Source organism: Periophthalmus magnuspinnatus, chromosome 21 (genome assembly GCF_009829125.3).
Source record: "Periophthalmus magnuspinnatus isolate fPerMag1 chromosome 21, fPerMag1.2.pri, whole genome shotgun sequence".
NCBI classification, from domain to species: Eukaryota; Metazoa; Chordata; class Actinopteri; order Gobiiformes; family Gobiidae; genus Periophthalmus; species Periophthalmus magnuspinnatus.
The window spans coordinates 12,378,385-12,404,746 of NC_047146.1; the positions used below are offsets into that span (position 1 = coordinate 12,378,385).

General features: G+C 38.1%; 1 protein-coding gene across 1 annotated transcript in view; it reads left to right on the forward strand.

The window, feature by feature from the left end:
* The first annotated feature begins 4,620 nt into the window (after positions 1-4,620).
* The window catches only part of myo10l3 (myosin X, like 3), a 65,437-nt gene continuing 43,695 nt past the window's right edge, over positions 4,621-26,362 (forward strand). The window contains exons 1-3 of the mRNA XM_033986840.2: positions 4,621-4,671; positions 16,917-17,015; positions 25,751-25,909. Of these exons, the coding sequence (XP_033842731.1) occupies positions 4,651-4,671; positions 16,917-17,015; positions 25,751-25,909 (279 nt within the window). The 5' untranslated portion in view covers positions 4,621-4,650. The remainder of the gene's footprint in view (positions 4,672-16,916; positions 17,016-25,750; positions 25,910-26,362) is intronic.

The following is a 26,362-nucleotide window of genomic DNA, read 5'->3' on the forward strand; positions in this document are numbered from 1 at the left end:
TATGTAAATTATGGCTGCATGTATGCCAATCAATGTAATGTTTGAAGCTGAAATTCTTTTGGAGAGAGGTCTAGGTCTAGAGGGAGGTACTTGGAAAGGTCTTCTAAGAATCACATGAGAGAAATAGGAGGGTGCTGCTGACCCCAGGGCCAGGCAGCACCTCAATGAGGTAATCCTCCTGACTCTGTAATTAGATTGGACCATCACTGCCCCCAACACAAGACCTCTTTGTTGTTTCCGCTAGTAGCAGGTGTGATGACAAAGACTAACCCTCATCTGCACTATAAATACTGAAATGACTATTGGGCAAATGACAATGTTATTAGACTTAACACATTCAAACACTGTTATTTTTACTTATCAGAATACATGTATGACAACTGCATTTACATTAGTGAGCTGTACAGTAGCTCAATTTGCAGATTAGTGAAAGATTAGCAAAACCTTACCGTAGTTTCATTGCAATCTCGAGCGTTTTTGGTCCTAGATCATGCATTTATTGAAAAGAAAATACATTATTTTGACATTTTATTTAATAGTTTTGAATTTCAATACATTTTCTGGTTGATATAAAATATAACTTAGTAGTCAGGGCTGGAACATTTGGAGTGAAGACCAATAGCACCCAGTTGGTCTCTTTTCTTCTTCTTCTCAGCTTTAGGGTAATTGTTTTATGAATTTAAAGCTATGCTGTATGAATCTAAAGTTTGTATCAAATTTTCTCTAGATGGACAAAGGTTATTGAACCATGATATTACTGTAAAAGGTATAATTATAGGGCTAAACCAACAATTATTTAGTCATCCAGTCAACAATTTTTTCTATTGAACATTTATATTTTTAACACATGTTTACCAAAATAAAGATTGAAATATGGTGACTGAGAGTAAATGATATTTACAAATTAATAATAATAATTGTATTATGAAAATCAGAATTTTTTGTTGTCACATTTTTATGTAATATTGTTGCTATCTTTATAGTTATACGTTATAAAAGGTGTTTTAGACTGGGGTCTGTATAGTCAAGATAACAATGAGAAAATAAATATGATTATTCTTAAAGTCACTAGTCATTATGATTATTCTAATTAAGATCATTTGAGATCTGAATAACCGTTGCAGCTATAATCTAAACGCTGACCACCCTCGACTCACCCTGATGAACTACTTAGGCAAACATGGCAGACTTCCAGTCACCTACATCCCCTATCATTCCTGAGAATGAGGAGACAGAGGAAAGAATGTACCCTCTCTGTTTTTACAGGCTACCAAGAAGAACATGATTCACTAGTACTGAACTCTCTATTGAGCAACAAAAAAACATTCTCACAAACAATAAACAAGCCTTTCCCAGTACAATGACAAAAATCCAGGGTATTTTAGGACTAATTTGATTCACATTCTTAGCTGGTCACTTATAGCACACCACAAAGCAGATAGATAGATAGATGTAACTGTGGGAGAATAGGGACATATAACTCTATAAACAAACAGGAAGTTGTGTGGGAGCATGGGAAGTGTGAGCCGGCCCTCATACTTGGGATTTAAGGAGGTACACTTGTAGAGGGTCTGGGTGAGGAGATATCATAGGATGGATGTTTGCGGAAAGAGACATGGTGCAATCTTCTGTATTACTTGTGCAGGGAGGTCACTAACAACAGATGACCGATCAGGCATCATGCTGATAAATGGCTTCCTCTAGCTCTACTCTACTCTTACCCCACATAGAATACATTCCATTTAGACCTGAAAGACAAAGTGCAGAGCTTGTTAATAAAAGAAATATATGCAATTTACCATATTTTGCTGCATATCATATTATGGTATCGTATTATTAATAACATGCTAAACCTAGCAAAAGATTAGCAGTAGAACAATTTCTTTGACAGATTGAAGGTTAGGGTTTGGGTTGTCAGTGCTCCAGCCCCTTCTCTTCTGAGTGAAAAAAACATAGCTTTAGCTGCTCGCAAATTTGTAAAATATAAACCATTTTACATTTCAAACATGTAATAGTGATTTGCTAGTTAATTAAACATTCACTTCACATTTCAGATAATTCACCAGAATGCTTAAAGTGATATAACATTTTGTTATAGTCAACTTCTGGCAAACTATTATTGTATATGTAGAAGTGTAAATTGCTTGTAAAAGATAGAATATCGCCAATCAATACATACAGATTTCTTGTGCATGACCCTGCACAGTGGTCCCTAATAACATTTAGGCCCAACACCAAATGTAACTGAAGCTGTCATTATGGCCTTCCGGATATTGGTCTGCTGATCGTTTTGACAGAGGTGTCGGTAATACCTTCTATCTTAGTGTTTGTGCATCCGCCATTATTAAATCAATGGAGCAATGGGATGTGTCATTGGCCATATAGAGATTTATGTGACACTGCCAGCAACAATCACTCATTACAAATTGAATCATGCAAGTCCAGCCATGAGGTCCAGTTATCCCTGAATCTTTATAATAAATCTTTTATAAATGAATCTGAAGGGCTTTTATGTTTATTCTGACCTTGGGTTGCCTCATCTACAAAAGAAAAATTATTTATGCACCATATTTTAACATCACGATATATGAGTTTTGAATTACTATCAATATATTTTACCTCGCATGCTAAAATCTCTGATCTGACAAATACATATTTTCTGTTCAATAAAACCACTGTCAAGCATTTTATAGACATAGCCATATTTCCAGTATGAGCTAAGAAAAAGGTCCTTGACATGACCTAATCAACTTGGCCTGAGGTGGTGTTAGCCAATCACAAAATCCCTTTTGTTCCCATTTGCCTCCAATAGACTGTGTCTAATTCCCTGTGTCATGCTGGATTCTTGATCATTTGTTTTCATGTTTGGAGCCATGATACAACCTTTAACTTCACATATTTTATACCTCAAGCATTGATGGTATTTATATCAACACTGCAGCAGGCTGCATGTGGGTCTGTGCAATTGCTTGTTCTTCATAAATTGACCACATGCTGGAAGAGCCGGATGTGGGTGCAAAGAGATTTTAAAACTTGCTTTTGTCATAATATAAACAACAAACATCTTTTACGAAAGCCAAACCATAATGCCTCATACATGCCATTTTGAGGTGGTTGTAGAGGTAGCATGAATAATGCTATGCTCCTATTCCTGCGTGAAAAAATAATTCTGTTAAACTCAAGTGTTTATGGTTCTGTTTAAGTGTTTGATTGTGACTAACTATCTGGTCAGATTGTGTTAAAATAAAGCTCAGATTAAAGTCTAACAAAGCTAGCATCACAATAGTCACATCACAATAGCATAACCCTCAAGAAATGTTGATGACATCAACTGCAATGTATCAATATTTAGACTAATTATTATCCTTTTGCAATCATGGGCCTAATAGAAGATATTGACAACAACATCCAGTCAACAGGCATTATGAGCTACACACTAACAAAACAATGTCTGCAAAATAAAGTAGTATTGACCAGCAGTCAACACATTACATAACAGACATGACACACTGTTTGTGCGACTCAATGATTAAGTATAGATTAACTGTGTCTGTTAGACAGAGCATGACTATGTGAGGATGAGTTTCATGGACCAGACTGGAGATTATATACATCCAGATTAAATGGCTGTAGCAGTCATCCCTATGCACTGGTAACAGACATGTTGGCCTTTGGTACATAAATGTTCTGACTTTCCTATGACTCTAGTGTAGAGTAGTGATTTGAGCACTGGGAAGTGTGTCCTATGTTAACCACCTGAAGAGTGGGTAAGACTCTAGGTAATAATTGTCCTAAAAGTGATAAAATTAGAATGGCATGCAACCCTAAAACACAGGGGACTATTTGTTCAGGTAACTGCCTATTTCCAGTGACAAAGACCCAGTAGACTAACCTGGGAAAGGCTGATTCAGAGCCTACTGTTAGCATTAGGCTACATTTATAATAACATTGTCAGCGTCAAACGGTCAACTAAAACACACATTTTTAAATTATTATTAAATTATGATTTATTTTTTTTAAACACATTGTTTGCAATATATATGTAAAATATATTGTATATTTACACAAACCTATAGTCCAAAGTTGTTCAACTTCTTAGCATCAAATGAGACAAGTCTAGCTTTATTTTTAGCATTAGCCTGAGACAGAGGGGGAGAGGGGCACTGCTTTCGTCACTCTCTGGTGGAAACTAATATTTTATTCCGTGCAAATTTTGTCCTTATTATTATACCATTGAAGTACAAATGGGTGGCTGAGCTCAAGGAAAACATGGCCAGGCTTTTTAATGGATAAATCATTAAAGTCTTTGTGGTCGGGACAAAGAGGGCGTATGCCATGGGGCTGTGGGACCTCCACGCCCCGCCTCTGTGCATAATGTGCCGGTGAGCTCCATTCAAAGACCAGACAGTAGCACCCAGCACCGCGGACCATCACCAGAGGAGCCAACTGGTCTTTAAGTCATCACAACTGATACCATTGGACTGTATAGAGATAATCATTTATAACCGCTAGTTTTTACCAAGAAACTTTGCAAAGAGCGGAACTTTCCCTGCCACAAAGACGGATGGAAATTATTGTGGAAAACGGCTGCCTCTCCTCCGCCGCTGTGGTACCCTAAACTCAGACTACAACAACGAGAAGACGGATACTATGGATATTTTCTTTTTAGAAGTAAGTTTCACGATCTCTACATCTACGGTGTACTTTGTCGCCCATTACCGCATTGTAAAAAGTAGGATATCCTCGCTGGTTTTAGGAGCGACTTGCTCTTTGTTTTGTTTTCATGCCTGAGAGTGGCGACTGTTAGCCACAAAGTGCATCTTTATACAGAATTTAGTCTTAAACTTAACTCCAAACAGTGTCAGTCTATGTAGTTTGTGTTATTTGTATCAAGTACGTAATAACTTTACACTAATCTTAAAATACGGGTGTAAAAACTGGTCCCCTGTCGTAATTAAATAACCTCCATGTGTCCCAGCTCTAGAGGCAGGGCTGATGTCTCATAGCCACCACTGGATGTGTCATCTGTAAGACTGTAGACTGTTTGCATTTAGCCACTCAGCTGTGAATACAAGGGCCCCATGGGTCTGATTTGTCATCCTCATTTGAGTGCACTATTCTATAGTGCACTCAGGATAGTGCTGAATAAGTCATAATGCATAATAATCACATGATATCATACTGCAAACTGTGCCTCAACGTACATATACCCTCAAGGTAAAACACTAGACAATTTGATGCAATCAATTATTTATAACATTAATCTTGCAATACTGATTGCCATTCCTCTTGTGACTTGTCAAACAGATGGTTGACGACCTTCAAGTCAACTTTGGCAAGTGCACTGAAATTATGTTCACTTAGCTAATTTGCACATTTTGTTGCTGAAATAACTTTGTAACAAGACACCCAAAATTGACACATTTGACTTAATGTTGTTTAGAGAAAGTTAAGACTTTTTGTCAAAGTGTAGATTTTATTAATGAGGAGGTCTGGACTGAAAGTACGGGTTGGACTAAACTTGTGATAAAGTGGTGGTAATTGCATCAGAGTACTTATAAGGTTCATATGTGCATCTTGCTTGTCGCGTTGTCCACCATCTTTACTTCGCATGTCAGTGTCAGTGTTATTACGGACAAAGCATGTATGAGGAACAGGAGGGCAGAACAAGGGTGTGCTCAGGGCTTTATCCTGAAATCCCACCCTGTCTGTCAGTGTGGTCTTTCCTTTTGGGAGCTGACAGCACCATGCCATAAAACCTTCTGCACAGTCACCTTCACTCTACACCCAATCCATTCTCTGTAGAGTGGGACAAATGATTATTAGGAGTTCCTCTCTTACACATTTCTATTTTTCAAACTAATTTCATTGTTGATGAAAATACTGTAGTAAATGTACTCAGTAAAAAAAAAACAACAACTTCTGGTTGTTTGATATGGTAACTGCCCATGTCCAAAAGTGCATTGCCTTGGTCTGATTAGGGAAACAATAGTTAAAAAATAGTTAGCATACATACAAATCAACCAGCTTTTCACCATCTAATCCACATAATGTCATGAAAACTACAGCCATCTACCAGTAACAGTCACAGAAGTTCTCACATTACTTGTGTTATAGAAATATGATAACAGCTTTTGAAAATGTACTTACAGTGTGCATTTCTAAACTTAGTAATTCTTTACTGAAACAGCTGCCAGCCTGCCACCAACTCTAAAGTCACTCTACATAGTTAGGTATATACTTAGAAAGCTTGACATTGCACCCTCAATCCCAACCTTCCTGGTATATTTTGACAGTGGGAATCCCTCATTCTCTGCAGTGACCCTTCAAATTCTCAGCCATGGCCACACATTGTATAGCTGTCTAACATGGCTTAAGTTTCACACCATCATCACCAACACCAGATGATTCTCCCAGCATCCCTTGCAGCCCGGGTGTTTGAAGCTGGAATGTGTAGTAGGCATGCCTTGTCAAAGCGTAACGTGAGAAAGGTGGACTATTTCGCTCTTTTTTTTGTAACACAGTTGTCATTTCCGCCAGCTGCCTCTTTTAGAGAGCAGAAGAGACATCCGAGACTCCACTTCCAGCTATACAGGCCATCGATAGACTAAGAAAGAAGGCCAGGAAGTAAATTTAGGTTGGCGGAATAAGGAAGGAAGGCTACAAAAATGCCTAATAGCCCTCAGTGGACCACCTTGGGATATTGTCTAAACGGCTGGCTCAATGAACTGTTTATTATGTCCTACAGGGGGTTTCCATAAACTTGTTGAGAGCTGAGGCTTGAAGTTTTGACTCCAAATAAAAGTTTTCTGCAGTTTGTGTGTCAGCAGAATATCCACAGTGTGAGTACAACCTGAGGGTGGCTTAAACTATCATGAGTACAGTATACTGGCAGTAATTAACAGCAGGCATTGTCTGACCACAGACCCGAGAACGTGGATAATCCTTTGCTAATGGCACAGATTCCTGGCATTAGAAGAGATGTAGTACCAACAACAGAGCAAAGTGATAAACTTGGATTGTAATTGGACACATGGCAAGGGACACAGTCAGAGTTAATCTAAAATACACAAAAACATCTGATTGCATATTGTTGCTGTTTAGCTACATTATCTTTGTGTAATCTGCAAAAGTAGCAAATAGCCAAACATTTCGCCCACCATGTTCATGTTGGCAGAGCTGAAAAGAGTTTGTAACTTTGTTTTGTTCAACTTACATTTTTCCTAATTTAGTATGAATATAGGCTGTATCTGCTGGTTGCTAACCTAACATTAATGCTTCAAACACCTTGTTTGTAATGTTGCTATCAGTTTAGACAGCCAAATTCAATAGGCCTATGTAAATTCTTGAAAATAACATGGGTAAACAAAACAAATAACTTTGTGTAATTATCCATTAATTAGAGATCATGTGACGTTAGCTTTTATGTAATGACATTAGCAAATTTACACAATTGATAAAGATCTAATTGTGCCCCCTTGTTGTCTGTGTTTACATTTCTGGTGTCTGTGAAAGCTGACTCCTGTCCTATCAGCCTAAGGCCATCACCTGCATGGGGCTGACGCGTTGTGATAACCTCCTGCTGACAGCATGCTGTTGACTTTAACCCAAACATGTTACATCTTTTTATCTCCACACAAATGACCTCTAGATGTTTGCTCACCTTGCACACCAGCCCGACCTCAAATTATGTAACTCTAACTTGTTTGAAGATGCCGAGTTTTAAATATGTTTTGCTGTTAATAATGTTACCAATGGCAAACTGTGACTTCACTTACCTACTACAAACAAGACAATATTCGCTACATCTGTCTAACGGTTACTTATCATCTGTTTTGAGTATATGATGCTAACCCTAACACATAATTAACTTGCATGACTCTTTTGTGTGTTGCCACAGTCACATCCAATCCTGAGATTATGTGCAGAGAAAATGAAAGCGTGCTTAACCTAATACTCCCGAAGTCAGCCAGCCTTCACCTCGCCTGCCCTACCTGACACACAGACTTAATGAGTGTGGTTCAAATCCTCATGGTCTGCCAATTTAATTTCAACGTCTGATTACTGTTCCCACCCCAGATGTTAGACCTCCGTGATTACAGCATATCAACAATCGGATATTTGTTGGCTGGTTGAGGTTGAGGTTGTAGTTTGATGGAAACTAGTTGGTAATGGATATAAAATACACCAAACTCTTAACTTAGATTGTAGTATCAAGTGTTAAAGAAAGCAAAAAATAATGTTGATATAACATTAATGTAGTCACAAGACAAAAATTCTAAACTGGATTTCAATACTAAGGAATAGACTCGATACTCAATACCGATTCCGACACAACAATGACTAAAAAAAATAAATAAATAAAAAAAAAAAAGAAAAAATTAATAATAATAATAATAATAATGAACTCTTTATTTAGACAAAACAATGTAATTTTCAACAGTAACAGTACTTTTGATAACCCTACATGACATGCCAAATTTCATGCAATCTACCCTGAGTTGGAAAGAATTTATGCTTAATCTTAGTTAAATTACTGTAGGCTAATTACCGTATTACTGTAGGCTAATTGAGGATTGTGTCAACACAATCAACACAACATACTTACTTTTGGTCTTTCTTTGCTTTGTATCTATCTGCATTTATGGAAGATTTTGGTGCTAAAAATTGTATCATATTTTTACTACTCTAATCTTGTTTATCTCCTGCATTCACAACCACAATCCTTTAGGGTAATTTAATACATTCTCAATCCCACAGAAATATTAGTCATCTGCACAGGATCATTTGTAATACCTGTTGTGTTGAACTTTAAGCCATGCTGTATCAAATATAATGCTACAGTGTCGTGCCATATAGGAGGCACTGATCTTCTGGCTTTTGATTTGCAAAATATCGTGGTAAAGTTGGATGTAACGATGTTCACAAGTGGAATACAAACAATAGTTCTCATGATTAGTAAGTTGTTGGTTATAGGAATTGTTAATGCTTATAAAAATGACTACCATTTTAGAAGTTCAAAGGTCAAAGCCAAGATAGCTCGCATCTTGATAATGGCTCCACACTCCACAACCAGACTACCCTGCCCTAGATATACCACATAGCTCCCCAGTCTCCGTGAGGCCTGACTAAAATGCATTCCTAAAATATCTGGATTGGGCTGCCCTCATCCTGCTCCTCACATCAGTACAGAGGGGTATGCTGATGTCCCATACCCAGAACCAGGAGTGACAGATGGCTGTTGCTGAATCAAAGGCTCTTCCAAGAAATCCAATCATAGAGGATGTATATTTTTACCCCTTTGCCCCCTTCAATAATCGTTTTATTAAAAGGTATCATAATCCATGTCTTCAGCTATAACACTGTAATCACACATGAACATATACGATTGTGTGCCAGTGTGCCAGCACCTGCATTCACCATCCTCAGTTGTAAGCTTGAAGACATATTAGAAGGCAAATTTTCTTCAATGGACTTATTAAAAACACAACAGATCAGTACATGAGTTAAAGAAAGTGAGCTGCCACACCATGCACGTTATTGTAAATTTTGATGTTATCACTGGTTCTATAATTGAATTCCCCACAATGCTTTGGCACCACTGAGTAGCTTGGAATTGTATTGTCATTGTATTTTCTGTTAGCCTAATGCTGAACCAGTGTAGTATATTTTAAGTTGCTAAATACAGGCTTACTTCAAAAGTATTCTGATACTAGAAAGTGATGTATGTATTTACCAAGGGACCAGGGACCCAGCTGCGTTTTTAATGTTGTTTTGGCTGTGGCATCTCTGTGGACATTTTGAACTGCTGCTACAAAAATGGCAGATTTTGTCAGTAATGGCATAATAACTTGTTTGGATTTGGTTGTTGATAACTTGAGAGAAAGAATAGAAAATGTCTGGGTTATTAAGTATAGAAAAAAATTGAGTGTGACATTTTTCCATCATTGAAGCACATGTCGGGATGTCTCCTAGTATTAGCAATGGAGCTGGCCTGCGGGCTGTCCCATACTAAATCTGTTTATGGCTTCCTCTGCTGGGGTTCATGCAGTTTGAGTCTGGAGTCAGGAACAATTAATGAACTGCCTCTCTACCCTTCTCTCATTTTTTTACCCTTTTGACCCCCTCCCCCCGCTGACAGACTGGGGGAAGCCCTGTATCTCCCACGGGACTCCTCCCTCTCCATTAGCTAATTTCTGATCAGCTGCTCCCTCCATCATTTATTCATACGTCACCTTGCACAGATGTTGACACTGGCCTTTAATCATGTGATGCCTGCTCCTGCTAACAAATACAAGCACCAATAAGCCTTACCGGATGCCGTGCTAACCTAGCACCATGTGTCCTTGTAATAACACGGCAAAAGAAGGCATTAGAATAGAACAAAGGGCATATCTTTTTTATAATCTAGTGTGTAATCTTGGGCCTATATTCTTTGTTGTTGAAGCAAAACCAATATGGTAAACATATGCCAGGTTTTTAGCTAAACAGGAAGTGTCTTAACACGTAAAAAACAAAACAAAAAAAACAACAACATTGCCAGCCAGGTCTGCACTTTTTGCTCATTCTGGACATTGTGCTATTATAAATAGCCTAAAAGAACACAAAAAACGAAAGTTTATACACAATAAAATGAAAGTGGTCATTTTGCCAGTGTGTGGTCTCTGAGACCAAACACTGTTAATCGTGGTAAATTTGAGAGTTGTTGGTAAGTAGCCATAGTTGTTGGTGAGGTTGTTGTAAGTAGCCATATTAAAAAAGCAACAACAATAACAATTCAAATGTCACAACACGAACATGTTTTAAACATCAGTTATATTTCATTCAGTTCTTGTATGTCATTAGATCACTCTTATCCCAGCGCTTGTCCCACTAAACAACTTGTCGTCTAAGCCCCACAGGGACCTTTGCCCAGATTCCCATCTACGGTCAGCCCTCAGTTTAATTCCATCATCTAACTATATGGATTTCACCTCTTTTCACTCACCAGAGATTTATGTACAATCCCTGAATTTGGCTTTTTTGAGCATGTGTCAGGTGCATGCTTTCATAATCCTTCCATAAGGCTATCACACTCCTTCATTGGTCACATGGGGCACTGTGACCTTATTAAATTTGATGAAAGTGAGTAGAGAACACTATTGAAATTGCACATCTGTCGGACCACATTGAAGGGTCATGAAAGGTTTGTGTCGAGACCTTAAGCCTCCCCCAATTCTTATGGAAATGGCGTATGTCTTGGCATGTGAAGGTTAATCAGGGGCAAGTAGGGAATACAATATACTAAAAGGGCAAATGGGGTTGAGGAAATGGTAGCTGGTAATTAAGCAAATGTGGAATTGGTTAGTGAAAGAATAGCTATAGAGTTTCCTTGGATTCTGTGTTGGCTTCTAACTAGATTTTGTCTATTCCATTTTGTCAGGGATCCAGACTGCCCTTATGTCTTGGACCAACTTTGCCATTATTCACTTGTCACTGCTGTCGACTGGGCACCCGTTCACTCACCGCTTCATAAAGTCCCTCTGATCCAAGAAATTAGCCTTGTTTGTAGCTAATTGTTGGAGCTAGGCCGAGCTAATTAGCTTTCCTTTGTCCCCTTTGATGCGATCATTTGATATCCCTAACTCGTGCCATGCTGAGAAGGAGTGCCACAGTGGCACCTTGTACAGTGTATGCGCTTAAAAATTAAAGACCTGTTCAATGAATCTCCGAGTCTGGTGGCATTAGACAAGTGGCAGTAACCAAAGACTTTGACATAGGGACCGCATCATTCGTCCGGAGTGGTTTCCATGTCAAAGAGCATGATGGGATGGCAGCGTGCGGCCTATTGCATAGCTTCAAATTACCATTGTTTGGTAGCACTGCAACTACATCAGTGCGTGCACCCAGTGACATGCAATATGGAGAATGACTTGGAAATGTCATTGCACACGTTTGCGTTTTATGGAGCGGTGAAAACATCTGGTCAGCAGTGTAGAGGATATGGCTAAGTCAGATCCAGTCTTGAGGTAATATGGTTCAGCAATGTTATTGTAAGAAAAAAAAACACTATATTGTGGTTTTGATCTAAAAATGTAGCTTCAGATATCAATATCTGATCATTTTTTGATATAATTGAAAATGTGCAATTGGGATGGTGACTGCTTAGACAAGTCAGTTTGAAATGGTAGACAGCTGTTGCTGCTCTTCATTTGACAAAGTGAGATTGATGCTTCTCTGCACAGAACTATCCCACTGGCACAAGGACCATTGAAACAATTTGTTTGACATAAGCTAATGTGTACAGCAAAAAATTGAAATGCAGTCATTGATTATTCAAATTTTTACAAATGAAATTATCTTAAGAAGCCTTTAGTTTATTATTACATGTAGACATTAGATTATTCTTGGCTGTGGTTCTCTAAAGTACCAATTTTGATTTCACTCAGCAGAAAATTAAAACACTTAAGGAGGATTTAACACTGATGCCTTTGCCAGCCTCTATCATGTTGTTACCCGTGCGTGTGTGTGTCCCAGCTGGCCTTTGTTTGTTAGATTTCCACCTGGTTAACTTAGTCAGAGATGCCTGCCTTTGTCTGGACTTTACTGACGAAGCTTCTGAGGATGGTGGGGATTGGGGGGAGGAGTTTTGGATAGACCATCTGTTGCTGAAACAATTCTCCTCTCCATCAGCCGTCAGTCTTAAAACAGGGCATACATAAAAAGGCTTTCTGACTTTTCCAGGGCTGTATTGTTGCAGCACAAGCGTTTTATGATTGCTTGTAATATTGTTGGTGACCACAGAGTACCCCTGCAGACAGAATAAGATGTCTAATTAAACAGCAACTCAAGACAAGATGTTTTGATTACCTAATGATTTGTCAGTTCTTGTTTTTCCTTCTAATGCTGAATACTTACACAATAAAAATGGTAAAAGGGTAATACACAAATTGCTCTCAATCTAGGTTACATCCAACAATCTATTTCTTATTGCAGGATAGGGCACATGCCTTGGCGGAGGTCTATGCTCTCTGAGTGTTTATAATTGATGAATTTTCCTGACTTATTTTTATGACGTGACATTCTCATGTGACAGTTATGCAAGTACCACAGGTGTCATGAAGGCATCACAATCTGCAAACGAACTGAACAGTTTGGTTTCAACATACAACTGTGTCTCGATTTGCAGCAACTCTCTCTGATACTATGTCAATGCTTTAGGTGTTATAACTTGCCCACAGTTGTTTGCTAATCTGCTTTGTTTGTGTTTCACCCCCAACCACAAGTCCATAATCAGTGGACGACAGACACGAATCTGTGTGTGATTCTCGGTTACATAAGAGATACTGATCTTCTTAAAATCTATGCAGTAAATCATATTAAACTTGCAGCTGACCTCATAGGCTTTCCTTCACGTGAGGCAGCTTTTGTTTTTTTTTCTTGGGTAAACCAGTGCTAGTCACAGACAGTTATCATATGGTAGAAATTTGGTGGTTTATGTATATTGTATGAACTCTAAACTCCATTGACAGAAATTTTGCTGTAGACCTCTTATATCATATCATTTACGATATCGATTAAAATGTGATTAATTTCATACCGTTTATTCATATACTTTTTTTCTCTACAACTTGCATTATAGTTGAATTGTTGCTGAGCAAAGACACATCAAGTAAGCTCAAGCCACAAGCCAACCCCTCAGTAAAATGTTGGTGTCCTGGTGTTAATGTTTGTGTACCTCCTGCTCCAGACAATAGGAGGTGGGACATATCAGGTCGCTGCACCCTTCCTCTCTCCCCTTGGCCTCATCTTAATTTGAGTAGCCCCTTCATCCCACTCCAGTCCCCCGTGGGCCCAGTGCTAGATTTAGCCGTGGCCCATTAGACCCCATGCAGAAAAAAAACGCATTGAGTGAAGTAGCTGGCGGTGCCGAGGGGCCAGTTGGTGGACAAAGAGTAGCCGACCACACTAAATGCAGTTTATTTATGAACTGGTGATTCTTTTTTTTTTCCTTTCTTTTTTAAAATCGCTGCTGTTTTAATCACCACGTGGATTGATCCTGTTTGTTGGATAGTTTGCTTGTAAGCTAAATTACGCAAAATTGACTTACACCTTGTTATAACATTGTTCCCTCCTAAAAACAGCCCTGGAGTTGTATTCAGCTTCATTGATGCTTGCATTAAGTCCGTTCCTCCTGTGCAGTCACCAACACTCGGTTTGAATTTTACCAGGATTGTGATGTCACAGGTAAAGACTCCATCCATCCATAAATCATTACCAGACTTGTTCTGGCATTTCTGCCGTCTACCACATGCTTATACCATATTATTATTATTTTTTTTGTATAAAGATAAACAGGTGGGTGTTAAATTTACCTAGCTTAGTTTTGCAATACAATCGCCAGCTTAATAGCACCGCCATCTGTCATTTATTATCAGTTGATCTTCGTGGATATGGCCAGTCTGGCAGGACTGTCAGATCTGTCAGTGTAAGGCTGTAAGTTTATATGAAATTGTGGACTATGGAAAATTACAATATTGTTTTGCTCCATTACCTACAAATGCGTGTGGTCCGTGTCCCAGCCCTGCCGATGACAAGTTCTCTTCAGATGAGAGAGTGCGCACGTGGATGGATGCTGTTAATAGTTAATGAGGATTGATGTCTGAAAGTGGTGACCTTGTATAGGGTTTCCTGGTGGAATCCATGCATATTGATCTCTTGGTTTTATGCTTTGTTGGTCGCTGCCTCATCCCTCCTACTTCCGTGTTCACCTCATGATTAATGGCAGGTAGTTGACTTATATATTGTAAACCTACTACTTTAAAGGCTGTTCATAATTAGGGGAAAGTCCAACTTCAAATGACCCCTTTCGACAAATAGTCTTGGAGAAACTACGTGTATAGCAACAAGAGGCTATTTCCTGCTATTATAAAAATACTGTCGCTTCCAGACATAATGGGAATGAATACTAGGCTATGGTTTCGTTTTAGTAGGAAAAATACACTGCACGTTTCAATCTGTACTGGGACTTCCGGCAGGGGTCAAAATATATAATTGCTTACCGCTCAAATAAATGTGGCAATATTTTGATATCATGTATGTAATATTCCAAGTTGTTGCCATGTGGTTTGATGTTACTTTCCTGACCATCCAAAATTTGTTATGCTAGACTCCACATTTGTGGCTGGGCTACCATTTAAGGTCCTTTGTATCACAAACGTGTCCATTGAGTGCCAGGGCTATAATTGTATTTTCCTTGACTCGGAGGAAATGACAGTTGGTCTGAGCAATCAGCCTGAGATTCCTGTTATTGCTTCGGTTATAAAGCCAATGCAAAACATGTCTGGGAATGTAGTCATATAGTCATGGATAGAACAACATGCTGCAGACCAAATAATAGGCCGTGTATATCAGTTGTAAAGCTTTTTTCAGCTTTGAACCATGTTATGTTGTCCTCTCATCAAACACAAACATGGAATTGTGTTTGGTGTCATTCATTTCATTAATCCGTTAATCCAAAGTCTCTCTGAGCATTTGAATATTCTTCATTACATTTTGCCTGGATTGTTGTGTCACAGGTAAAAATCTGGATGTCTCCTGCAATAATGGCAAGTCCATAAAGCATCACCGGACTCATTCTGCTCTTAAATTCTGTCCAACAAACGCATGCATGGCTCTATCTTAGCATTCACATAGGCTAAGGTTTTCATTTGTTTGCTTGCTTTAAATTTAGAAACTCAACCTTTACAACTTTTATTTGCTAATGCAACATATTTCCATTCTGTAGATTTAAATGATACAAAATGAAGTGCTCAATTAGAGACTGAACTTGATGTGACTGTTTATTGAGGTTATATGAGTGGTAGTTTGAAAGTGACACACCCTCAAAGTCAGGCTTGGTGTGCAACTTTTCTGACACTTTAATAAGAGGATGACCTTGCCAATTTGGTGTGGTACAGCGCAGCAAATATAGTGTGTGATTTTAAGAAATGTACAAATGGAAAAGTACGCACAGCAAAACTACTTCTATGAAATCTAACTGCTATGACTGTCTGTTATTGCTAACTTCCATAGTAATTACAAGTTTCAAACAATTAATTGTTCAGTATGAAGTTTATTTATCTCGTGTTAGCACTCATGTTAGCATTCAGCTTTACCCTATATAAAATATGGGGGAGATCAGGGCTGGTTGTCACACCTTATCTGAACTTGTGATGGGTGCATTTGAGAAAAAAAAAGTGGGCGTTACATATTCATAAACTGTTTAGAAATTCACCTGATATTTTAGTTGAAAGCTGTTCAGCATTGCAAAGAGAGGACATCAAATCCAAGACTTGGGATTGGTTGTCATAAGTGAAAAAAATGTATTCAGTGAATCAAAAAAAACAACAACAAAAAACAGAATGCCATACAGGCCAGTAGAAGGGCTATTTTGTTGTCTGAGACTCTAAGCTTGTGAGAATATATATATATATTTTTTAAGAAATTCAAATTATTGGAAAAATGTCATAACCAACCCCAGCCCCCCTAGTTGTAAGATTCTTAAAGTATGCGCACAGTAAAAAAAAAAAAAAAAAAAAAAAAAGCTTGCTTAAAGAAACAAAAAACATTCGAGGCACAGGAACTGCAGTTATAGGTTGTGGCTAACCTTGCTAATTGGGCAGTTTGTACTATGTTGATACTTTGAGCTTAAAAGTTGGTTAGCATCTTTTGTTGCAGTAATTAGCAAGCAAGGAACATGAAATTACTCTCATAGTAATTATATCAAGCCAAGATAGTATTTTTATTACATTATGAATAATCGTATGTGTTTTCTCTCCTTAAATCTGACATGAACAAGTAGGTTAAAACTGCCTTTCAATTGCTAATGCACAGTTTTGAAGTCTACTGTATTTGTGTCCAGATGCAGTGTGATTGATGGCTCCTTTGTTTTGCAGGGGGCCCGTGTCTGGCTACGGGACAAAGAGCAGCTGCTCCCCTCTACAGTCAGCTCCTGTGATGATTCATCTTTGGTCCTTACCACTGACTATGGCAAGGTAAGCACACCGATACTGAATAATACATTTCCCTGATGGTCACCTTAAACAGCCTTTGGCCTGTATTTGAAGCAGTTTGACGTATTTTAATCCCTTAAATAGCTGCCATAATGCACAAATGTTTGAATTTAGCCTCCTAACATCAACACCTTTTATGCTGTATAAAGAATGACAGGAATGGGTTTCTCAGTCAATGGTCTAGACTTATGATGTAGAGCAGACTGGTCTTTGTGTTGGGAGGAAATCCTCTGTGGACTTCGGCCTGAATGTATCTGGGATTGTTGAGGAGAGACAGAGGTAATGACAGATGGTCAGAAAACACAGAAAAGGCGGAGTCTGTGAACCACTCGGATACGTCTCGTCTTCAAATACACACTCTGCTGCAGGTCTGGGTCAAGGCAATAGGAAGGAACAGGCTGTGTCTGTAGATATGCTCTGTCCACAATGCAACAAAAGCCTTTGAAATGTTATTACAGATACCCTAGTACTGCATTTGTGTGTCTTATTTGCTACTGTTCTACCTTGAATATACTCATTCACTTATCAGTCAGCAGCAGCAATTTTAAGGTCATTTCAGGCACTGATATTATGCACAATTCTGATTTTTCTGACTGTTGCATGTTTGAAAGAGCTAAGTGCCACAATAAAAAAGATGTAAGCATATCTATAAAATTTAAAAACAATTAATCAAACAGCTAACTAAAGGTTGCTAATGTTGTCTACCCAAGCACTCACATCACACATTATAACTGAATGACTCGATCCAATTTGTTTTTGCACAGTTTGCATTTTTTTATAGCTCATGACAAGCAAATATAAAGTTTATAGATAACAAATTATACAAACATCCATAAAATTGGGTCCATAACAAGTCATTTCCATTGGTAACGCTCCATTGGATAAAGACATACATGACTTTTCACACACTAGTGGTCCATTGGCATTGAACTACTGAGCAATTGTTGTGAATAAAAAGCACTGAACTGTGCATTTGTAAATTTTATGGTTTCAAAATGTCAGGAGACTCCCTTGGCCTTTTCTAATGTGAGGCTAAGAGCAACTTGATTTTTGGTCTGTGGTATGAGCTCATCTGTGTGTCCCTGAACCATGAGAGGAACTGTGAGTGACCTGGAAAAAGAACAGGCCACGGAGAATTCACTTCTCTGGGCCAAAGGTCGATGACGTGAAGACTGTTTGTTATTTATTATGACTCGTAAGGGGTTAAAGACTATAACATGTGGTTTGCATGACAGCATGGCAGGTGTCAGATTTTATGATTGGAAAAGATGTACTCACAGACTGGTGTTTCACATGTGTGGAAGAGGATTTAATTTATCATTGGAGATTAAACCTGAACATATGGCCGTCTTTGCTATGGTTAAGAAATCATTTAGTTATTGTTACACAAGCTTTTTGTCAGTATTTATTCAAGAACTTACTACCTTTATCTACGTGATAGCCAAAATAATGAATAGGTAGAAAGTGACATCACAAATAGCTTGCAGTTGCAAATGGTTTGGGAGGGAAAAACTTGCAAAAATGAAAATGACTATATCTTGGTGGGGGAGATCCTCATATTAAGTTAATAGACTGCAAAAGTAAACTCAAAGGTGCAGAAGCATCATTATATACCCTTGTTTTAAATATGACATTGTTTATTTTTGTATTAACTTTTTTCGCTTTTTTGACAGTTTTATTATTAGAAGCAGTATTCTAATTTAGCATGCTTTCAAAATATCAATAACTGTAGAGCTGTTTGTTACTTCTGGGGGTCTTCTTGGAGGTCCATCAACCAATCTTAACACCTTGACTGTTTGGTCATTTTTTAATGCCCCATGTTCCTTATCAGATTAGGTTTGGTGAATGAATGGTGGCAGCATTACTCCCTTGAGCTGTGATAGACCACGGTTTTACGAGACTCCCAGACTAAGTGCTTGGTCTGAAGATGCCCAAGAGTAGACTGTTTCACCCACAATGCATCTGTTTAATAGCCCGACCTGGCTGCTGCTGCTGCTACTGTCATGTTAACCATCTTAAGAGCATTCATCACTGTCTCATCTTGGTTAACCTCAGAAGCACTGATGACCAGTAAGAATCAGGGGGCTAATGTCTTCTCTTATATGTTTTGTGTGTAAGTGGTGGGTTTTCTCAGGCCAGATGGCACCAGCTGCATGGATTAACAGTATGTGTTTTCCAAAAAGAGACTGACAAGTGAAGAAAGGCAGGAAGATGCTTGGTCTCCAGGAGTAAATAGCTACTTCTGTACTGGTGATGTCATGTCTGCTTTGCTGGACAATACAAAATACAAATCTATATCATCAAAGTGTTTAGGCTATCAAAGCACTCTTGACCAGCAATAAATTATTAATTCTTCTGCTGACTAGCAAATTTTCCTGTATGTATTATGCTGATCAAATAAAATATTTATTTTGCAATATAAAGTGCTGTGATTTAGTATTATGCAATGTTAGTAACATTAGCAATGGTGAATTGCTGCTAGCTAATTGGGCAAAACAGTAATGCTATGTTGTTCAAAGCAATGTTGATTACAATGGCCTGGGTGATATGATGAAAAATGTGTGTATGCCATATATATATATATATATATATATATATATATATATATATATATATATATATATATATATATATATATATATATATATATATATATATATATATATATATATATATATATATATATATATATATAATATTTTTAGATTTCATTTTTCAATTGTCACAATTTTTTATCCAAAGTGTGAACTCTGCTCCAAATCACATGTGAGTGAGGAATAGCAGTACACCTCTTGACTTAATCTTGAGCATAGTTAAAATTAGATTGCCCTGCCCTATAATAAACGTTTTTTGTTGTTCAATATTAATTGATTGCAGCTGCTCAATGTTCTGCTCAGAGAGAGTTTACTAGTAATTATATTTTTGCATGGATTCAAGATAGATTCAAGCACAGTGAAGTTTTGTTCAAAGCTGGTAAATAGACCATTGATGACCCCAGTTTTCAAATTAGTCAAAGAGGCCTTTATGGGCTCAAACCTGTTATGAACTATTCTAACAGTCTCTGCCTCTGTATTGTTGAATGCATATATCTTATTAGAATAGTTCTTCATTTTTAACATACCTCTTCTAATAATAATAAAAACAGACTTAATTAGCTCCAGCATCGCTATCCCAATCCCTCACTCCCCCAACCTCCCTGGGGTCTGGGTGGGATCCTGTGGCAGATGGACACTGGGAGGCACAGCTTTAGTCAAAGTGAATGGAGAGGGACAGGAAGGCGTTTGTGTGCACGTGCCACACTTCTGGACCATGTGTCTGTGTAATAATGTATCCTTTGGGAAAAAGAGGGTGTGAACCCGCCCCACTGTGAATATTCAGGCCTGTTGGCTAAACAAAAGCAGCATGGGTCGTCCGGGTGTGGCTCCGCTGAGGCAAAACAAAAGGAAGACAGCAAGACAAATACAGGATCATTCAAAAAGGCAACATGTGATTTTGGGATGTATGATTAAAATGTCATGTCAAGGATACAAGCGCATAGGAGAGGGGAGTGTTCTTTTGTTTATATCACTATTCAAACGGTGGAGAAAATACATCCAGTGTTAATGTGTACTGTGTTTATTACAATAATGGAGAGATATATGATTTTAATTTTTTTTCTGGTAAACTTTATTGTCTCTTGTCTATTGAAACATGACAGTGGGGCAGCAGTGATATAACACCGGCCCTGTAGTGCATAATATACTGTCATTGTGGAGTAAATGTGCAATAATTTTAAAGTACCAGCTAGATTTGATTATGGTCTTTTAAAGGTGCGCTAGTAACATTTATGATAAAGACTCCGCCACCCTGGAAAAGTTATTGTTGTGCTTTAAATGTTCACAAACAGATGACGCCACCAGACCAACTTACAGGTTAGAGGCCACCCCACTCATAGTAATATTTTTTTTACAAGGTGTTTTAGTCAATAAAGGCACATGTAATTGAATAAAGGCAAACGAGATAACAAAAGAGGTAACAGCTCCATGGAGACACAGTTTTACACAGTGCACCTTTAAATTTTGTTGTGGTTCCAAAAATGTCATTAAAATATTTGCCAAACATTTGTCTTTGGTAATTCAGCGATTATAGGGAAAGAAAAATGTAATTCATTTTTTCTTTTGCTATGAATCATACCTGGGTGAGTGAGGGATTACACAGTATTCAGTGATTGTTATCTTCATGGTTACTTACTCGGAATGTTGCGTCACATTTGCATTAACCATATTTGACGTAGTGTTCACATGATGCAGCATATGGCTTGACTAATTTGTCCTCTACACAATTTCAGTAATCAATCGTGTCAGATAAGCTCTCCATAGGTCATACTGGGATATTATAATATTGATTTGTACTTTTCTCCCATAGGCTCTACATATAAATGGACATGGCTAACCTGCTAGCTGCCGTGGTCCAAATAGGAAGTGATTATGGGCGCTTCCGGCTCCGTCGACTCTGGCTCCAATTCATTTTACATTAGAAAATTGTCACGCCTCTCTCTGAACTGCTGCTGTCAGGCTCATCAATACAGAATTCGCCTCCAAATCCCCCCCCTATAACTGCTCTAGCCTCGATGAGCTTCATTTGCCTGGAGCCGAATGCTATGGGTGACGTCACACTCACTTAGTCCACTTCTTTATGCAGTCATGTTTTCTTCCCAACTTTTTCTCCACAAACTGCCACTTAACTGCCACTTAACTCTGATAAATATTTACTGCAAGTTACTGTCCCACCACACCAAAGTCATAATTAGAAAAACATGAAACAATCCTATATCATCATCTAAAAATAAAAGCATTCATCCGTAAGAAGTTGCATTCTTTCAGTGGTTGAGATCAATACGTCTGCCCACGGTCTTACATCAATGTTTGTCTGGCTTTTATTGGTGTTTTCGATTGTAGAAGGAAAAAGTCTAGGCATTAGAGGTCCATGTGGGATTAAAATGGAGGCATTAAAGATTTGTGGTAGTATCAAGACTATCTGCTTTCATATTCCAACTTAGACCTTTTTTAGGTCAGTAGAGTCAGCCAGTTTTATGGAAAGTAATTTATAAAAACATTAATCGTGAGTTGAGAATTCAAAATGCATCCCGCGATCAAAGTGAGGAATATGAGAAATGTAATTTTTTTGATGCTGAGATTTCTCAGAGTAAATTTGAGGTATTGAGTTTCAGGAATAAGAAGAAAAAGATGGCCCCTGCCTCTGGCAAAAAGTGTGACATTAGAATGAAACATCATCCCAAAAAGATAAGAAAGAAGGATCATGTGGTTATGGGGAGCAGGGCTACAATGGCACACAAACATTCACAATGAAAAGGCAATTCATAACATTTTGGTTGCATTTTTTGTGGAGAGGTTTTGATGGTTACACATGACGGTCGCAGTCAATTATGAACACCAAACTGTTTTGAAGATGGTCTGTGTGAGAGTTGAATCAGTAGCTCCAAGTCATAAGCCAAACCAAACACCACCTTTTTTAAAATATTTGAGCCACCAGACCAAATTCTTAAAGCAACTCTTAAAGGTTCACTATGTTGCTTTTCTGGTAGAGGGTACGCTCTCATGGAGATGTGATTTCTTTACCTGGAATGTTCCACAGTATGATATTAAACTTGTATTAATTTAATTGCAGGTGTTTTTATAGCTCAAAAAACTTTAAAAACAGTGTGAGTGGGATTGCCTCTTCACAAATTTGACCTGTAACTTGGCCTGGTGGCATCACCTGCTTGTTTAGTACCATTTTGTGGGATATTTCAGGTTCATAACCTCAGAGAACAGCAGGTGACAAACTTTGACAAGTTGCATCGCGCCTTTATATTGGATTCAATTAGGTCTAAACCTGGACAGTTATGACAGCAGCTTTTAATTGAAACTGATAAAGAATATAGCTGATAGATAAAACAGATCATTACTATTTGAGAAAGGATTGAACTAATGGAAAACTTCTAAACTAACGCCAGAATCACATATATTTCAGGTCATGTTTGTCCCAGTCTGCGCTGAAAAAAGGATATTATAATGTTTGCAGAAGATTACCAAAATGATTGCAGTCTTTGTGATTTGAAAGCTCTCACAATTTGAAGTGCTCAGTGTTAAGAATTTAAGATATATAGACAGACAAAGACTAGAGATCCATATTACCACAAACAGTTTTACAACCCCATCCATAGAAGAACCCAGGTGTTGTGAATGACATCACATTAAGTGCCAGATGTAATGATGAATGGATAAAATTATCAGGCTGATGGAGCATGTTGGCCAGTGAAAAGCCTATTTGAGTTCCTCTCATGAGTTGGCTTTTCAGAAGCACTTTATAATGAGCACCACATCAAGGTTACATCACTGGAGGGACTGTTTCTCAGCTGGCCTGGGAACACCTTGGGGTCTCCCCGGAGAAGCTGGAGAAAGTGTCCAGGGTGAGGAAAGTCTGTGAGGCCCTGCTTATTCTGCTGCCCGGCCCCGGATAAGCAGAAGATGGATTGGTGAATGAAGTTGGCCACTGAATCATGGCCGACGTGAGAAGGAGAGAGGGTGGAGATCCAGATGGCTGTAAATCTAGGACCTTCTGCTCCATCTATGACATCACTGTATGCACTCTCCCCCAGAGGCGCTGTCTTTTCACAGAGCAGTTAGGAGAATTACAGATGACCACACTGTTGTGCTGTGGGGCTATTGTGTCAGTATACACCCATCCTCTAATGGCCTTATCAACAAGAAGAGGGTGAAGTCATTGTTAGAAAATACAATCAGAAAGTGCATGCATGTAGTCATCAGTTCTAAAATATACTTTCTTTTCATTTTGACCTATTTCATTCAATAACTCTTATTATTAAGTTTTATTGGTCCCTGGAAGACAGTATTTTGTGCATAATTTGTTACTTTTATTCCCTTTTTTACCCAGAATGCCACTTCCAAATAAGGGTTTAAAGTGATATTTCTGCACTTTTGTGGGTCATTTCATAGTCCTCTCACATTTTCAACCTAAACTATTACTTACCAAGACTTACCCACCATTATAATAATGCTTTTAAAATAGATGTGTATTATCAACAAAAAAACAAACAAACAAAACAACAATTTCAAACTACAAGTCCCAGCAGCTCCATAGTTTCCTGGCTGACTCAGCGTGGTGTGTGGTTCCCAAACGTGGCACTACTGAAGGGGCCAAAAAAGCAGCAGTAATGTCCCGGGACACCACAGCCCCAGGCCCTGTCCATCAGTATCGACCTGACTATGATTCCCAGCAATGCAACCAATGAAGTCTTACGTCATCTCTTAGTACACATCAGTTTAGTTTACGACTTTAAACACCATTCCAATCTATATTTTATTCCGTGATGTTGAGATATTTCAGCTTTTTGAAATAACCCATCAGCAAAGTCAAGCATGTCTAAGTGATTCACCTTATGTGCCGGGTCATCCCAGTGCGTGCTTTGAGATTAGATCTGAGTAAACTTGTCCTCTTTGTTCTATACTTGTGAGAGTTTATAGCCTAAAGGAGTGGAGACATACAAAGTCCTATTGCATTAAATCTGTAATGAGTCAGTATGGAGTCAGAGTTCAGTATGGTTTGGGAAAGTTTTAAGGAAAATTTTAACATAGCTTAGGATCAGAAGTGAGTACATTAGCAGGACAGGTCATGTTAGAGATAAGAGAGATTTGGACAAGCACAAGAAAAAAATGCATTTGAAAGGTTTTGGGTATGATCACGCTGGTGATTCATTTATTTTACAAACATGATTTTAATATCAACCATTCACCTTTACCTTTAAATATCTTTTTTAGCTTTAAAATCCTGGGACAACAGATGGAAATTAGCCTTTGGCTATAATCTGGCGTATTTACATTCATGTTGAATCATGTCTGTTCATCAATATGCATTGTCCCAGTCAAATAAATAAATAAATAAATAAATAAATAAATATAATCCAATGTGACCATGCTGATCTAACTGAAATCCACAAATGTTGAACCAGAGTGTTTTTTGTTCAAGATAATAACTTATGACACTGTTATTTTTTTGTATCGACCTTTAATGCAACTTTTTCTATGAAGCAGTGTTTCTAAGTTCTCCAAATCTCCAAAATAGAGTTATATTGTTGTCAGAGGTAAAAAATAAAATACTAATCGATACTAGCACTAGTACAGATACTCGATACTCATTTGAGCAAGTATCGATACTAAAAAAGTTGCTTTCACAGAACAGAAATGAACCTGAATATATACAGGATAGCTTTAGAATGATCTTGGGCTGTATAAGACCACATAGCTTAGCATATGCCCATGGACCACTATGGAACTCTGGATGATGATCTGGATGATGATTACACAGACATAAACTCACATGATAAAATAAAAGAAAGTACTATTATTTAATGTTGAAAATTGCAGTCTATTGTGTAAATAAGTAAATAAGTGTTTTTTATTATCATCATGATGGTCTATTCCTTTTTATCAAATTAAATTATGTATATAACAAGCAAATATCTCCCATCTCTGTATATTAATTATCACCACATTCTGATGCTGTTATAAAACTATAGTGTCACCTTCATATCCAGTGACCAGACATAATAAAGATACGGTGTAATGTGACTCACGGCTGTTATACTGACTCATGTGTGGTGTGGGTTACATGTATTTTCTCGAGGCTAACTTCTTCTAAACGCGCTCTCGTTCCAGGTAATGTACCTCCAGAGGGCCCAGCTGAGCAGGGAGATGGTGTACGCCATGCACCCCAGCAGTGTCCAGGGAGTGGAGGACATGTCCACCCTGACTGAGCTGCACGAAGCCGCCATCATGCATAACCTCTACCTCCGCTACCAGAAGGACAGCATCTATGTGAGAGGATACTGTTACTGTCACTAGACTCAACCTGGAATGTAGCACACACCAGTGAATATGAGTGATGTTTGCAATGTGTATAAATTAGTTGCTTATCACCTAGTTTACCTTTAATAAGTACTTTGAAGTTAAGTTAGTTCAAACTGATTATATACTGTACTTACTTTTCTGTTATGATACTAGATGCTGAAAGAGATCACTTTAACATACCTATTCATGGGTTTCAGCTTCTTGATATAGGTGACAAAAGATGGAATATTTTTGGTTTAAATTGTGAATTGTTATGGCGGCGGTGCAAATTTTTCATCATTCTGAAACCTATATATATATCAGAACTGGCATAAGACATGGAAATATTAAAGAAAGTACAATTTTTTTTTGTTGTATATTCCCGTCTTTTGTCTAAAAGAGAGCATTTATTACTTTCATTGTGGCACTGAAACCAGAATC